General features: G+C 36.1%; 1 protein-coding gene and 2 non-coding genes across 8 annotated transcripts; 1 reads left to right on the forward strand and 2 right to left on the reverse strand.

Annotated features, from left to right (window-relative positions):
- Positions 1 to 777: 777 nt before the first annotated feature.
- LOC129574152 (microcephalin) lies at positions 778 to 8,519 on the reverse strand. 6 transcript variants are annotated; one of them, XM_055455651.1, is made up of 8 exons: positions 6,023 to 7,104; positions 4,996 to 5,122; positions 4,630 to 4,848; positions 4,345 to 4,537; positions 3,221 to 4,274; positions 2,382 to 3,142; positions 1,223 to 1,441; positions 778 to 1,147 (listed from the first exon to the last, which is right to left on the reverse strand). In XM_055455651.1, exons 1-8 carry the CDS (start codon positions 6,537 to 6,539, stop codon positions 851 to 853), a joined length of 3,387 nt encoding a protein of 1,128 aa, XP_055311626.1. In that variant the 5' UTR covers positions 6,540 to 7,104; the 3' UTR covers positions 778 to 850. The 6 variants fall into 6 exon arrangements, 5 of the variants coding, with proteins under 5 accessions (XP_055311626.1, XP_055311627.1, XP_055311628.1 ...); XM_055455652.1 differs by having other exon boundaries at positions 4,630 to 4,845; positions 6,023 to 7,088; XM_055455653.1 differs by lacking the exon at positions 6,023 to 7,104 and adding an exon at positions 5,264 to 5,487.
- A 2,084-nt stretch (positions 8,520 to 10,603) lies between these two features.
- Trnat-cgu (transfer RNA threonine (anticodon CGU)) lies at positions 10,604 to 10,675 on the forward strand. Its single transcript has one exon. It is a non-coding gene; the product is annotated as a tRNA-Thr (tRNA).
- A 736-nt stretch (positions 10,676 to 11,411) lies between these two features.
- On the reverse strand, positions 11,412 to 11,483 carry Trnat-ugu (transfer RNA threonine (anticodon UGU)). The gene has a single exon. It is a non-coding gene; the product is annotated as a tRNA-Thr (tRNA).
- Between the last annotated feature and the right edge of the window lie 4,177 nt (positions 11,484 to 15,660).

The raw sequence follows: 15,660 nt of genomic DNA on the forward strand, positions 1-15,660 counted from the left end.
AAAAGCAATGAAATTTTTCATCAAACAATCATCAATAAAATTAGTTTCGGCTATTCAAAATTTTATACATTTTATTCATAAAGCAAACGAAGTAAAAAAGCTAATATTTCTATATGTCGAATGAAACTGTTTTTTTGTAAATGCAATGGATTTTTCTTTCCAATAGACCAGAAGATTTTCTTTGAATGGAATAAACCATAAGCAAATGAAATATTTTCCCATACTCTATCCAAGCGTTTTGCACGTTTGCTGAATCTCCTCAATAAAAAGTATTTGCGAACCTAATACTTTTCCCATCACAGTAAACTAAATACATACATATATACATACATGCCAAACTTGATTTATAGCTTAATTGGAGCTCAATACGTGTGTATTTTCTTTGATTAGTTAAATGTGCAATCAAAAGATGGCACAGCCGATATATTTCAATTACCAATTCAAATCAAAACATTCAGTTCAATAATAAAAGTCTTGATGCAATTTAAAGTTGAATGCAGTGTATAATAATAAGTAATTCATAGGTTTGGAACAGAAATGAAATTTATCCCCAATCCGAAAGGGTTTGTGACGAACAAAAATAGGTATATTGTTCAGAAATATATGGAAATACTGTCGTATTTCACACTTGGCAAAACGTTTGCAAAAAATGTCAAACTAGTAATTGTACAACAAACAACAAACAACAAACAAACAACGTACCGTCAAGGTGAGGTTATTGGTATTTTCATGAGTGGAATTGATTTGAAAGTACTAAGAATAATGAATACAAAATGATTTTGTTTTACAATTTTTTTTAATTTTCTTTCACATTTAAAAAACATTTGTGTGGAAAAGTCACACAAAAAAATCACTGCAATGTCAAAACGTATGTTTTAAGTTTCTGGACATTTCCAGCACTAATACTATCGAGGATAAAATTCGGGTGTAGCTGAACCAGGTTTTTGCTATCGATGTTTGGTTGAAAGTGTTCGGTGATAAAATACCGGGCTTTGGATTCATTTTCTACAATTTTCCCGTAGCAAAGAGCTACGAGCTCTTTAAGATTCTTGCAAGCGCAATTTGGTGCCAAATAAAAGGAATCCATATTCCTGAATAGATCCATTCGATATTTTCGTCCAAACGCCTGCCGCTCGATTCGGTTTATCTAAAATGGTTTCGAATTAACAGAAGTTCAATGGTAGCGAATTGGGTGAAGCAAAAAGAAAATGAATGTGTTTACCTCGACTACTTTGGAAAACGTTCGCAATTCATAGTCCGATTCGGGGAGCCATTTGTTTGCATCGACTGATTCTAAAATCCAATCATATGTTAATATCCACACGCCTCGTATAATGCCTCGAAGCATGTTCACCGTACGACGAGTATCCAACGATACCAGATGCGTTGTATTTATTGTTACTTTTTTTTCCAATTTAAATTTGCCCAATTTTTTCACAGCCTGTACAGAAGAAAAGGAGTTCAAGTGAAAATCAAATTTGTAAACCAAAACCAACTCAACAGCAAATGCTCAATAATTTCACAATAAAATATGCTACGTGCTCGAAAATATATAAAACAATATTTGTTTTTCATTCATAATACCATAAGATAATCAAATTATTTTACAGTTGTCAAAAGAATTCAATTGAAATTAAAAGTTTGGAAATATACGTCGTATTCGCCATTGAACATATTTCAATCGTTTATGCACTGAAATGATCTTTAAATAAAACTACCATTTTTGCATATATCTCAATGTTTTTTTTAAATCGCATTACAAGTTTCATAAATTACATTGTTCGAATTGATTAGTATTAGGCACAAAATATTTAATATGGAGAGAAAAAAAAACGAAAATAATTTAATGAATTTGGGTACGATGTAGCTTAGGCTTCTTACTTGGCTAATTTCTGATTGAATGAAATCGTAATTTTTATTGGCTAATTATGTTTTCAAGTAAGAACAACATCGATTTCGATCCATTGAACTGACAAATGTCATTGAACTGTACCATTGTCTGTATCACAAATTGTATTTATCAAAATTTGCCTAGCTAGAAAATGGATTTTGTTTATAAATTGTAATTTAAAAAAATGAGGTCTCGAAGTGAATATCTTTTTTGACCATTGGCATTGACTATTCAATAGTCGTGTTTATCTTTGCATCATAACATCACTCATTTCGCTTGTTTTACCGGAATTTTTCTAAAATTGAAAAGAAAAGCCAAAATGAAATGGAGATTTGATACAGTATGTGTTAACTTTCAAAGAGATATCATTATAAAGCCACGTTTTTTTGTCTTACATTGCTAGAATTATTCGAACATTTCTATGATCACACACACAAATACACCAAATCGTCGCAAAATACAGATACGTGAGATTTTAGGCTTGACGTACCTCTGATATCATATCAATTTGTGAACTTTGAAATGATGTGAATACCAAACTTGGGTTGTTTTTTTGCACAACGGACGATGCGGTCAATGTGGATGTTGAAGAAATCGCTGAAGACGTTGAAACCGATGCATCACATTTTATCTTACGAATTGGCGCTTCTTCGAAGAACATGGTACTGCGGCGTGCGTTTGATTTCTTATGGCTGTGGTGTGGTTTTTCAGTCGGCACCACTTTCCCCTCACTAGCTGCTGCCACTAAGTCAGTTCGCTTCCGCTTTTGGGTTGCTGCTGCAGTCTTTTTATCAGTCTTCGGTGTTGCAATTGGTGGAAGAGGGCTATTCGGTGGTAAAATTGATGGTTGTGTGAATAATTTCCGTTTAAGTGGTTTCAATTGTCCATTTGTTCCATTTGCTGGTGTCGTTGTCGTGGTCGTTGTTGTTGTTGTTGTTAACTTTTCGGTGTTTTCCACCTGCGTTGGGGTCGCCTTCACATCGCTACTGCTGTGGAACGAATCATCTTGAAAATCCGTTGTTGACCGATTAAACGAGGCATTGCGGTTGATGTTTTCGATGCGTTGCTTTATTATGTCCATCGTGATGTTGGCAATAGTGCGGCGTTTGTCAGTCAGCGGCGTTTTCTTCGAACTGAATGTGTCGTTGTATTCGTCTAGCAGCGTTTTCGATGTACTGCTACGGATGTGATCTATGTGAGTTTTCGACAATGATCGGATGAGTGGCGTTGTGGAAAATGCAGTGCCCAGTTCTAAATGTAAACGAAAATTATTTGTGGCAATTAAAATTTTGATCGAATTGAATAACAAAGGCAAGAATGGTTTCTTACCGGTAATTTGTTTGTTGGTCGGCGTGAGGACTGCATCACAGGATTTTGTTTCAATCAGTGCATCTGGAATAGTGCTGGTGGAACGTGGTGTTGATGCCATCGCATTTACATTCATTGTTTTTCGACGTTGTGTTATCGATGACGACGAGATTGGTGTACTTGAAGTGGTGGTGGTTTGTACTTTTGTTTCATCCATTACTTGCGGCGTGTAAGTTGTGCGTCTACGCAAACTTGAATTCGGTTGTGCAAACATGTTTGCTATCCCGTTTGGCTTTTTGCCAACAACTGGTGTCTTCTGAACCAGTTCTGTATTGAGAATTTGTCGCACTTTGCTATTGCACTTATTCGCTACACCATTGCATATTTCCATTTCGACCGTTTTATTCACCGTCTGGTTTCCATCTCGGCCATTTCCGTCGGCCTCATCATCTTCGTCAATTGAAAATTTGGACGGCGTGAACATGGTGCAACGACGTTGTTTTTTCACACTACTTAAAACTGATGAGATCTCTGCGTTTGCATTTGATTTCAGTGGCGTTTTTGTTGGCGTCTGCAATGACATTGAGTTGCGCCGCGTAAGACGCTTGTGTAAGGAACCACTCACCAAACAAGTACCATTTGTTACGTTGTCGACAATTTGTTCTCCTTTTTCCTCCGGTTCGGCCTTAGCCATTTGGCCAACAGGTTTTTGTGTGGTGACGACTACATCATCCAGTGTCAATGCGTCACCATTCAATTGTGAATTCTCTAGAGTTTGACTTTTCTCCAACTGTTTTTTGAACATGGAACGAATTGTATTTTTCGGCTTCTCGTCCACCGCCAATTTTCTGCCAATCGATTTTCTGGCTTGAATCGCCGTTGTTGTTGATTTTGTTGTTGTCAAACATGACGATGTGGTCTTTCTAGCCGGTGATGCCTTCATGGTTTTATCGATGGTGGCATTAGATGACGATAGCGTTGCACAGCTTTTCTTGAGGCCCTCCAAAATTTTCGACTTAGGAATTGGCCGATGCAAATTCTTCATCAATGTGTCAGGTTGAATGCATTTCTGACGCTGTATGATGATACATCACGGTTATAGTCAAATTCATGGACAACTATACACTATATGGATTCTATGTTACCTTCGTTTTTTCATAAAGATCTGGATTTTCAAATTTCTCGACATTTGATATCGGATAGTCCTTTGGGCTCATGAGTATCAGATGCTTTTTACAGGCTTCAATCCACAAAATTGACACAATTGGAATATTCCAGCTTTTGGCTTTGTTGTATGTGGACTGTAGACCATCTTTGAACACAACGTGCGTGGTATTGCTACATGGACGATGGGAAACAAAAGATAAACACATCAATTCAAAATTCACAAAAACTGTTGATAAGGTGAATTTTGTGAGTTGAAAGTTTACCGTAAAAGTCGATCGTTGACTTTTGCTCCTAGGTTTGCAATTGCACTTTTTATGCCGCTCGTTCGGTTTTCCGTACCAGATCGAACTTCAACGTACACAATGACATCTTTCATCACCTCTTCAATTGTTCTTGGCATTTCAATGGAACGTTCTATTTCGGCGATGCTGGCGTCATTCGTGACATCAAAATGGCTATAGAAATTGTCGTTGGCTGGGCTACTAATAATATGAACATACATCGAATCGATCAATCGAGAATGTTTTAAAATGATCTTGTTGCTAACGTGCATTACTTCCTACACTTTACAATTGATTCTGTTGTTTTTTTTGTTGCAACTTTAGGGTTGAACTTGCTTTGAAACTTACTTCATAGCGCGAATAGCGCGCACACGGCATGATGCTGATGGACTGTTCAAATCTAGCTGAAGTTTATTCCATGCTGCTGTACCGAAACGCCGTTGTGGCGTCGAAGTCATCGTCTCCATGTTCCCATCTGCAACCAGCAATAAAACGAAAGGCAAAACGATTAGTTAGATTTTGAGTGCAGTATCGGAATGTATAGGAATATACACGTGTAAATCAGCTGGTTCATTGACAGAAATGGTTTCAAAAAAAAGAAGAAAAAAACAGATACACTTCAATTTGACAGTTTGTGCGAGTGTTGTTGAGAAATGCAACGACAACAAATGTGGCTCAGCCCAAGATTGATCGAACAAACGAACGATCGATCGAAGAAAAAAAATCGATTCATTCGTATCTGTTGAATCGATTGACATTTATGATCCTAGAGAGAAGACACGCATAACACAAGTATTCTCGTCAATTGATTTGCCGTCGTGCGTCGTCGTTATCTTGTCTACGACAAATCTACGTAAACTTAAAATTGAAACTAATCGCGCATACACAACGTAAAAAGGGGAATATAACAAAACAAGAAAAATATATAAAAAACAAGAAATGGAAAGAAGAAGAAACAAACAAAGAGGAAAATAAACACACAGATTGAAACAACATGTATATTAATCGTTTGTGTTTGCAATTTTTTTTGGCAAAAAAAATGGAATAAAAAGAGGTTGAGTAAACACACAACGGTAGCAACAACAACAAAAAAGAATAACACGGCCGTCGTAGAGAAACATACATACAACAACAAAAAAATGTCACTCAAAATAAAATTAACCGATTGCATACAAAATTAGCACAAAAGCCAATAGAGGTATTGCGTATATGATAATTTCGAGTATACTACGATATTACATGTTCTCGCACGTTTGACTCAATCGACAAGCAAATTGAATGTGCCACCGCAATATGAAAACGAAAACAAAACAAAACCGAGAAAGAAAAACTGTAATAAATCTACTGCAACACACACAATGAAATTGAGTGTAACCTTCAATATTGGTGGTGGCCACCGCGCATTTATCGGCTGGCGGCAAGTTTTCGTAATCATCCACGGCAACAATCGATGACGTCGTCGTAGCCGCTTCATATTGTATCAGTAAATTGTCACCAGGACTGTTGCTGCTGCTGATATCGTTGCCATTTAACGTCGCTTTATTGTTGATATAGAGCGGTTCGTCGGGTGGTGCTGATAAGATTTTGAGCAGCCGCTCATCTGTCAGGCTCAAACTGTTTCTACGATGCTGATGACGATGACGATGATCATTGCCAAGTTCTTGGACGACGTTCAATACCGAATTTGATTCCATAAGCACACTCGATTTGGTTTGCGTTCTACACACTGATTGCTGCTGTTGATGTTGCGGCAGTTGACCGCTGATTTTTTTCCGTTTCAAATTATCAATGCTGCTCAACGTTGACAATTCGGTACGATGATGAATTCGGCTGGTCGACATTCGTGCCGCCGATGTTGTTGTCGATTGCTTGAATACTGTTGCAATGTTCATTACGCTGTTGTTTTGAGTTCCTTCTTTACGTATGATTTCTTTGCGCGGCTAAACTCTATTCAGTCCAATGTGTTTCATATGGGTGTGTGTGTGTGTTTGTGTGTGTGCGTGTAGCGCGTACGTTTGTGTGCCTATTTTGCGCATGTATGTATGAACTTGGTGGACTTGCGCCTGTGTATACCAACACGCAATTGAACTCAAATGAACTGTCTATGTCAATGTGTCACTGTGTGTGGTGTTCGGTATGTGCATGTATGCATGAGTCTGTCTGTGCCTTTATGTATCCAAATCACTACACTGCAACATCGAATCACTCACGCACCAACAATTTATATTTATGATCTTTCCCTCGAATAAATTCACAAATATTTTCACAATTTATTGATTCGTTACAATTTTCTAACGTTAAAATATCTGTATTTGGTTTTGGTTTCGTGTGAAAATTGTACAAGCACATTTAAAATTTGTATTTTAACCCTGAAGCTGCACTTCACTTCAGCCGCGACCAAAATCACCTCTATCGACTGAATTTTTCAAATCCCAACTGTCGTTCAAAATCCTACATGAACGCAAAATTCATCGCTAGCGCATACTGGTGTTGATGTCTGTAAATGCTCAGCAGAGCACAGATGATGACATTTATTACCGCACCATTTTTTTGTGATGACGTCAAATTTTCTCCAAATCAAAAGTGTAAGCTAACAATTTAATGGTAACGTATTTGCAAACGAGAATGATTTTATTTCTTTGTGATATTTTCCCCAAGAAATAAAACAGACTATTATTGTTTGTTATTATGCATTATTACATACAATCAATTAATTTGGACCTATTATCATAGATGGCACTGTTTTTCAAAAGTTGATCGTTATAAGAAAAACTTTTAAGTTTCTAATTAATAATTGATAAAATACTAAGTAACCATGATTGCAGTCAATTAGCTTACTTGATTTCGTGAAAAATTAGTACAATTTGATACTTAATCAAAATATCGTTGCCTCAAGCAGTGGCACTTATTTTAATATAACTATATCGATGTCCATTCTTTGGCAACTTGATGAGTGATATTGTGACTACTCCGGAAATTTCATGATTAGGTTAACAAAGTCAATCCCGACACATATCGATGTCTTTTATCGCCGGTCTAACCGCTCGTTTTCACTTTACCAACGGTCTGTCTGGCTGCATTGATTGTCTTTGATCAAACGAATAATAAAGCCACCGGCGCCGCTGCTGCTGCCGCCACCAGATGATCCAGTTCTTTCAATTAAAATATATGTGCCGCCAGTGCCCGCAAAAAGAAATTGTTGACAATCAGAAAAGCACCGAAATTTGGTGTAAAATAGTTACCAAAATAGTGGATACTTCAGACAACATTAGTATTATAGCACTTGATCAAAGTGCCGTTCAAAGTCGTCGTCAAACTTCAAACTAGCAGACCAAAAAGTTGAATGTTCATTTCACACGCCACCGGTTTGTCCCTGCGTGAACGATCGAACCGAAAACTCGTACTTGTTGTGTTCCTTTTTATTGTGGCGAAAAAAATACATTTTCAAATGCAGTTTCAAGCCAATCAATCATTTCACGCTTGAAACGCAAACTTGGCGATAAAATTGCTGTATGGAACAGATGTAAAAGTTATTTTTTTTTATTATTTTACGTGTAATTCTCTGATGTTCTGCTGTACATATGATTATTCGTTTTATCCATAATTCAATGTCCATTCGATGTGTGCTGCTAACATATTGAAAACATTCATAGATCCGTGTGCACTATGCAAAAATGTGTCAATCAAAGTAAAATGCATGCTCATCAATTCCATTTAAAAAATCGCCCGAAGTCAATCGAAATGCGCTTAAGAAATATTTTTTGCATCGCCTTGAACCGATCTGCTGTCCAGAGAATAATTTTGTGGCTTGTAATTTTGAAATTGCATTTAGATTTTCATAGTTGCATAGAATTATGACACCTCCAATTCCGTTTAAACGCTTAATTGTTCCCGTTTTTTTATTTAAAAAAAAATAAAATAAAAGTCCGAATCGAGTTGTTGGAGCATTTTGTTTTCATAGAAATGAATGGCTTTTGTCTCGACTACGAAAGCTATAGCACCCATCACGTGGGAATGAATTGTGTGAATCACATAAATTATTTCATATCAGCATCAGCAACACCATAGAGAGCTGCTCTCGAACCAATATTAGCGATTGTTAAACGTAAAAAAATCTGTTTCAATCGTTCGATCATTGGAATGTGTTTTCTTTCCGATGAAACGAGATTAATGAATGCAAGTGATTGAATAGCTGCTAATCACATGCAGCGCATCTGTGACATACGAATGAATTACAACAATATTCACTATTATCACATATAAACATAAAACGGATGATGGAACTGTTGCGCATGCGCGCGTATCCACCGTGCACAGTCTTCGGATTAACATGATATAATTATTCTATGTGTTAAATCATAGATGTTCTAATGTGTTTCACAACATTGAATCAACATGAATTTGAATGGCATGAGAAGGAATGCCATTCGGATGCAATATTCTGAATAACAGAATGTTTTTATTTACATATTTAATTAAAGCCATTCGGAAGTACCCATATGGTTTGGTTATTGTAGCGAGAAAAAAAAACACATTTTTGCGCCAAATCGAAACGAATCGAATCAAAATAATATTTGAAGACTATGTTCTCACCCACGTATTGAAATATCACTGTTGTTAGTTTTAGCTGCTGCTAAAAAAAGACATCCTCTTTTCGCACCCAAAAAAAATGGTTTTGCTCTCATCAATGAAATTATTGCCGTCACTATTCCTCACAAGGTAACAAAGTAAGGCCTCTTGCCAACACACAGCCCCCTTGAATGTGTACATTTCGTTGAAAGATACATTTTGCATTGCGCGAGGAAGATGAAGAAGAAGAAGAAGAAAATACATTGCTATTCATAAATGCTTCGAATGGAGAAATAGTACATTGCCGGTTGTTGTATTTATCGAAGTTGAATTTCATTTCATATCATGCGATGGCCAACTCTTTTAGTCGGTCATTTTTAAGATTTCTTTGGGGCTTATTCAGTCGCTGTTGTTGTTGTATGGTCAACATCTATCCGTGCAGTGTCGATGTCTATTTATGCGATTCTATGCATATTTCTTGTGGGTAAAATTGTTACTTTAGCGACCACGTACCGTGTGCTAAATTTATGATTATTTTGCACACGATATGATAAAGCCAAGTGTACACAGATTTCGATTCCAATCGTCTACCTCATCAAATCGGATACAGTTTTCTTGTGTGTGCGTCTATTTTCTATTCATGTTATTCGGCTGCTTTAAAATTGCTTTCTTGTCCACTGGAAATGTTCAAACCTCCAGCGATTTTTTTCTTATCTCGGTTTATTTGTATACTGTGGATAAATGACGATTGAACTGTTTTCGTTTGTAAGGAAATATATTCGATGTCGACTGTAGACTACGTTGCGGCCAGTAGCGTATAGCTGTATTCATAGTCTAGGTGATAAAGAGACGATAAACCATAATTATAGTGCATTTGCTGATGTAAAAAAAACCATTGATAATACTATTAAAATATATGGGTCTATGGAAAATGTATGTTCAAATCGCTACAAATTCTAAAAAAACGAAATAAAAACCATACGTGTTTAAAAGAAAGAAAAGCGAAAACGGCAATTTAAGGCTTAGAGACCATATAAATATTTATTGACAAAAAGTTAATAGCTGTAGACCGATGACGTTGATTGCGCACACGCGCATGCACGTACCATGAATTTACATTTCCACAACATTTTGTTCATTTTTCGTTCATGAGATTCTTCTCCTTCAATTTCCATCGAAAATATTATTCATCAATTTCAATTTCAATTCCAACTCCAATTTCAGAGATACACGGAAAAGTCTGTTTGCCAATGCGCAAATCACTTGTCATTGCACCATTGACTGACAACGCGTGTGTCTGTCTTTATACCCGTTCGCGCGTGTATGAAGCGTTGTATGAATCGCTTGGCGCATTATCTAACTGAAATCGATTATACGAAAATCACATGCCACTTTAGCTCAGAGGCAGAGCGCTGCTCTCGTAAAGCAGCGGTCAGAGGTTCGATTCCTCTAAGTGGCAGTTATTTTTTTTTGCTTGACGCAAACACAATTGTGCTTTTGCAGAAGATTTTAGGAGAATTTCAGCCACACACAAGTGGCAGCTGTATTTTATCTGCATCCGCGGACAACAGTGAAAGAAATGATCTTTTTGTATTGTAACCAAATGTTTTGTTCGATATTTTCAATTTGTTCAAAAATGAATTGAAATCAAATCAACCATGTCAGCGAACTGGATGACTCAATTTCGTTTTAAGAAAAATAAGAAAAACCAGCAAAATACATATGAATAACGTAAGTAATGCTTTAGTTATTTTATTTCCCTTCTAGAACAAGTAAGCATTTAAAAATAAATGAACATTGTGGGTGCGAGTACAACAAAACAACTGACACATTCAAACTAAAGGTGGAAAACGGACAAACGACAAAAATCGACACCAAACGGGCAGCATTTGTCCGCTTGGTGTCGATTTTTGTCGATTGTCCGTTTGCCTTCTTTAATTTGAATGTCTTATCAAATGAAGAAATTTATTGTTGAACACGACTAAGCAACAAACGGATAATAAACTACAAACGATCCGACCGGAACAACGTATGATTTCAATTTTTTTTTTGGTTTCTATTTCAAGCAAAATCATGAGCATTATCATTATCCATTTTGATTATAATTTTTTTTTTATAATGGTATGCCAAAAAATTTATCTTCTAAGTCATTTTCATGAATGTTCTATGTGTTTGAAATGAAAAAAAAAAAGAAATGCCACCTGAGAGAATTGAACTCTCGGCCTTCGGTTTACAAGACCGACGCTCTGCCCCTGAGCTAAGGAGGCTACAAATCGTTCCTAGCGCACTTTTTTTTTCTTCCACACGAATGAAAACTGAGGAAGTTCAAAGCACCAACAACTCTCCGAATATCTCAAGAAAAATCGTCCATGGGTTCAATCGATCCACCGGCGATTGATATTGACTTCACATGAAAAATCGAAATTCCAGTGACATTTAATTTTTTATTTCTCACTGGAAGCAGAATTTTTTCAAATTTTTCAAGGGATTTCATTTTGTATTTTGCGTTGGAACTGATTTTTTGGTTTAACTTTTTTCTTATCTACAACCCACATTAGGTGAATTTAAGTCAATATCGTAAGCGTGCCCAATTCATGTTTTTTTCGGCAAAAAAATGTGAAAAAAATAGTTCGTTACATATACAGTTAAGGCAAGTAAAACTATAAAAATTCCAGCTAGAATGCATATTTTCTCTACAAAACAACCTTTTCTGTATTAAAAATGTTTGTTGTTCTCATATTCCAATTGAAATGGCTTGATTAATTATCAGTTCAACTTCATACTGTTGGCAACTATCAAATTATTGGATTCTTCGAAAGAAAATCATCTTTTTATCAACTGATTATTACTTTGAATGCGATTCAGTCGAATGAGATTGTTTCCGACTAGTTCAACTGATATGACGCTCGTACAAGCAGTGCATTAAAAAGAAGACCATCATAATTTTTATTCAATAAGTGTGTGTTTATATCAGATAAAAATGAAATTAAACTCTTTTTTTTTAAATTCCTTTTTTATATGGAAACGTTATTCGTTCACCTAACCTGTTTTATTTGTCTGCGTCTACATCAGAAACAAAATTAGTCGTAAAGTCAATTTGTTTGACCAATTGGTGGCAATCACTGGAAATGAAAACTTAATTTTAAGTGCTACCGGTGTTCATATATTTTTTTTGTGGCTAGAAACAACTTAACCAAATGAATTCCAGGGTGACTGGGCTGGGCATACTCACAAAAATGAAAACCAGTAGAATGTTTACAAAATGAACAATTCGATTTGATGATGGCGACGACGATAAGCTGTGCAATTATTTCATTTCGCTTTGTCTTGACATGACCATGAATTGAACTATGAACTCTGCTATAATTTCATTACAAGCTGAAAGATGAAAAAAAAATTAATGACATTCAATCAAACACACACGCGCGCGTACTCTCCATCCAATCCAAAAGCAATGGGCTCATTAGGTTCGTTTATTTGTTTTACCATTAAACCCTAGCGCCACACAAATCAATTCAATCACATAATAACGGGTTGACTCGACGTTGAATGGACTCATACGAGAAAGAATGAGAGAGAGAGAGACAAAAAACAATAACAAAAAAAATGAAAATGAAAATAATAAAATAGACGTGGAAACCAGTCTTGTTGCTTTGTTTTAAATCGATTAATTGAAAACAAAAATACTTATATTTTGCGTGTTCGCAATAAACCAGGTGTACGCAGAATTTAATCCGAATCCTGTGTACTTCAAGCTGAGAAGTTTGATTTATCCGAATGTTGCTGTTAAAATATTTTTTTACAAAAATGATCTATATATGTTTTTGAATTTTGCCTACAGCACCTCACTTTGCAGTCATTTCGCATACGAATAAAAGCCATTAAGTTTTTTTTTTCATTTCCTTTCGTGTTGTAATTCCCAACTGTCATGGTGCTATGAAATATAATTACAATATCAATGTGACAAGTGTGAGTTTTCATTTTTTAATATCATACCACGTATATGTGTCGTCATCATCGTCGTTGTCGACATTGTTCGACAATTCGGAACTCCTGGTTGTTTTGCTGATGTTTTCAGTTCGAATCCATTGTTGGTATATGATACACGCAATGGCCACATGTGTATCGTGTTTAATTCAGTCAGTTTGATGGTTGATTTAGTTTAAGAAGATGCTCAAAATGCGGATGTTATAAAGTTTCCCCAAATGATTCATTATTTTAGATCGAGTCGCAAAGCTACATGCGTGCGAGAGAGAATGCGTTCGTATACTAAAGTGATTCACAGAAGCAGCAGCAGCAGCAAAAACATCATGCTTTCCATACGAGAAATACCTTGAACAATTAAACGACATAAGCGGACACCCGCTTTCTGGAATGGAATCCAAGGCTTTTCAATGTCGCCAATATTCAATGCAGCATGAAAAGAGTTGAGTCTTCGGGAAACAGCAGCAGCGCGACACAATAATAATAATATCGATAATAGTCGAGGCATTTGTGTAGACACATTTTACGTCTCTCTTTGCTCGTGGAAGTTACTTGTTACTTTCACAGAGACTCTTATTACGATCCATATTGCGGTGACAGTGTTTTTTTGTATGCATTTTTTTGTATCTATTCAAATCGAAGCCATGCGTAGTAAACATTAGGGTCTGGATAGACTGAATTGCATTTTCTTTAATTTTTTTCTGTATTTCAATGGGCGTCTGAAATATTTGACCAAAAGACCTGCTGTTCTACAATCGCCGCTCACCACGAACGCATTAACATGCTTCACTGTCAAATGGGCCGTTTTGCATGACACATTATGTGCACTTCGCACAGCATCGCCCGCCACATTTATTCACCGGCGAATTGCCATAATAAATGTGTTTTTTTTTCAACCACATCCAGGGTCATACAAAATGAGTGCGTCTTCTACTTGTTTGCGTAGCATCTCTATTTATTGGCATTTTAATCGAATCTAATAAATCGAACGGATTCGTGCAGAAAAGTCATAAAGATAATAAAATTCAACCGATGAGATTGGAAATACAAAATTGTGAATAACAAAAAAAAAAGATGAAAAATAACAATCGATTACATTCTACGTTCTGAAACACACACACACAATCCACAAATGATGTCACCGCAATGAATTTCCCAAAGTTTGTCATTTAATGACATCACATGCCGTCTGCATTGTATCATACTTTAAACATGTTCGAGTGTGCAAATGACTTGGTAAATGATGACGAAAACTATTCGATATGATGACGAAACTTATGTTACCACATTTATTCGGAACTGAAATGAACTTGATGTCGAAAAATCATATGTACAAACGTGTAAATGTGTATGAATCAGACAAAGTTAATAAATATTCTGGGTGTCATTCAACCTATGGTGTGTGATTCGGTGGTTTGTGAGCATTAACTTAAAACTACACGATGTTTTTTTCTTCATTTTGCGAAGTTGTCAATTTTATTAGCAATTACAGCTGACTAAATATTACAGCTGACTGAAGAAACTGACAACATTAATGAATTTCCACAAATTCATACGCGTGTACGACTACCGTAAATGGCTACTGTGTGTTGTTCGGCTGCTGCTTGTACTTGAAATATTGTGAACTGAACTTGAACATCCGATTGAGGTACAAAAAAAGCAATTGGCATTCATCACAATTGAAATGTCGCTTCTGCTGCGTTTCGATTCAGTGACGTGATGGGCGACATCAATTTTCCATGACCGAGGCCCAAAGATTACGATGATTCATGAAAAAAAAATAGTGTTTTTGTTCTCTTTCGACCAAATTGTGTGGTTTTGAATACAAATTGTAGTATCATTAGCTGTGTGAAACCTACAGATATCGTAATTTCGAAAACGGTTCCATCCAATGGTGAGGCGATTGGATTTTGGTGGCGGCACTTTTCCTTTATCCAATTTCATACGCACAGAGTTCAATGAGCTTTATTTGTTCCCTTGAATTCAAATTAAATGCAACCATGCCATTATTGACCGCAGCAATGATCTCCGGTTGATGCATTTTTATGTAAGCAATTCATATCTATTTCGCATAACATATATTTCATATAGGATTTTTTTCCCAATCTGAATGCTAGTAGTAACATTGAACAGTTAAATTGGCCTCACTATACAATTACAATTGTAAATTGGAAAAAAGTCGTGGAGAAATGGTGCAATTCGAGAAAAGATGCTTGAAGGTGGCCAGATTTGAATTACAATAATTATTAAATTTCCACATTCCACACAGGTGTTTCCGCACATGGAAATTTGTCTGGTTACAATTCATTTATGACATTGTCAATTACAAACACACATGAAACGGTTGCGTAGATGTGATCATTGAAAAGTGTACGGCAATCGATTCAATTTCTGCATTTTGATTCGATTCGAATTTAAGTTTAATATTGAATTCGCAAATAAATTCAAAGAATATGCACG

This window comes from Sitodiplosis mosellana, unplaced genomic scaffold, assembly GCF_009176505.1.
Source record: "Sitodiplosis mosellana isolate CC-2019 unplaced genomic scaffold, AAFC_SMos_1.0 Smas_scaffold_6150, whole genome shotgun sequence".
NCBI lineage: Eukaryota > Metazoa > Arthropoda > Insecta > Diptera > Cecidomyiidae > Sitodiplosis > Sitodiplosis mosellana.

Excerpts from the sequence above, each read along its gene's own strand:
- LOC129574152 (XM_055455651.1), bottom strand. The coding sequence starts at position 6,539 with ATGAACATTGCAACAGTATTCAAGCAATCGACAACAACATCGGCGGCA. Across the intron at positions 4,849-4,995 it reads CGCGCTATTCGCGCTATGAA|TAGCCCAGCCAACGACAATT; the intron begins GTAAGTTTCAAA and ends TCATATTATTAG. Across the intron at positions 4,538-4,629 it reads GTCAACGATCGACTTTTACG|CAATACCACGCACGTTGTGT; the intron begins GTAAACTTTCAA and ends TCGTCCATGTAG.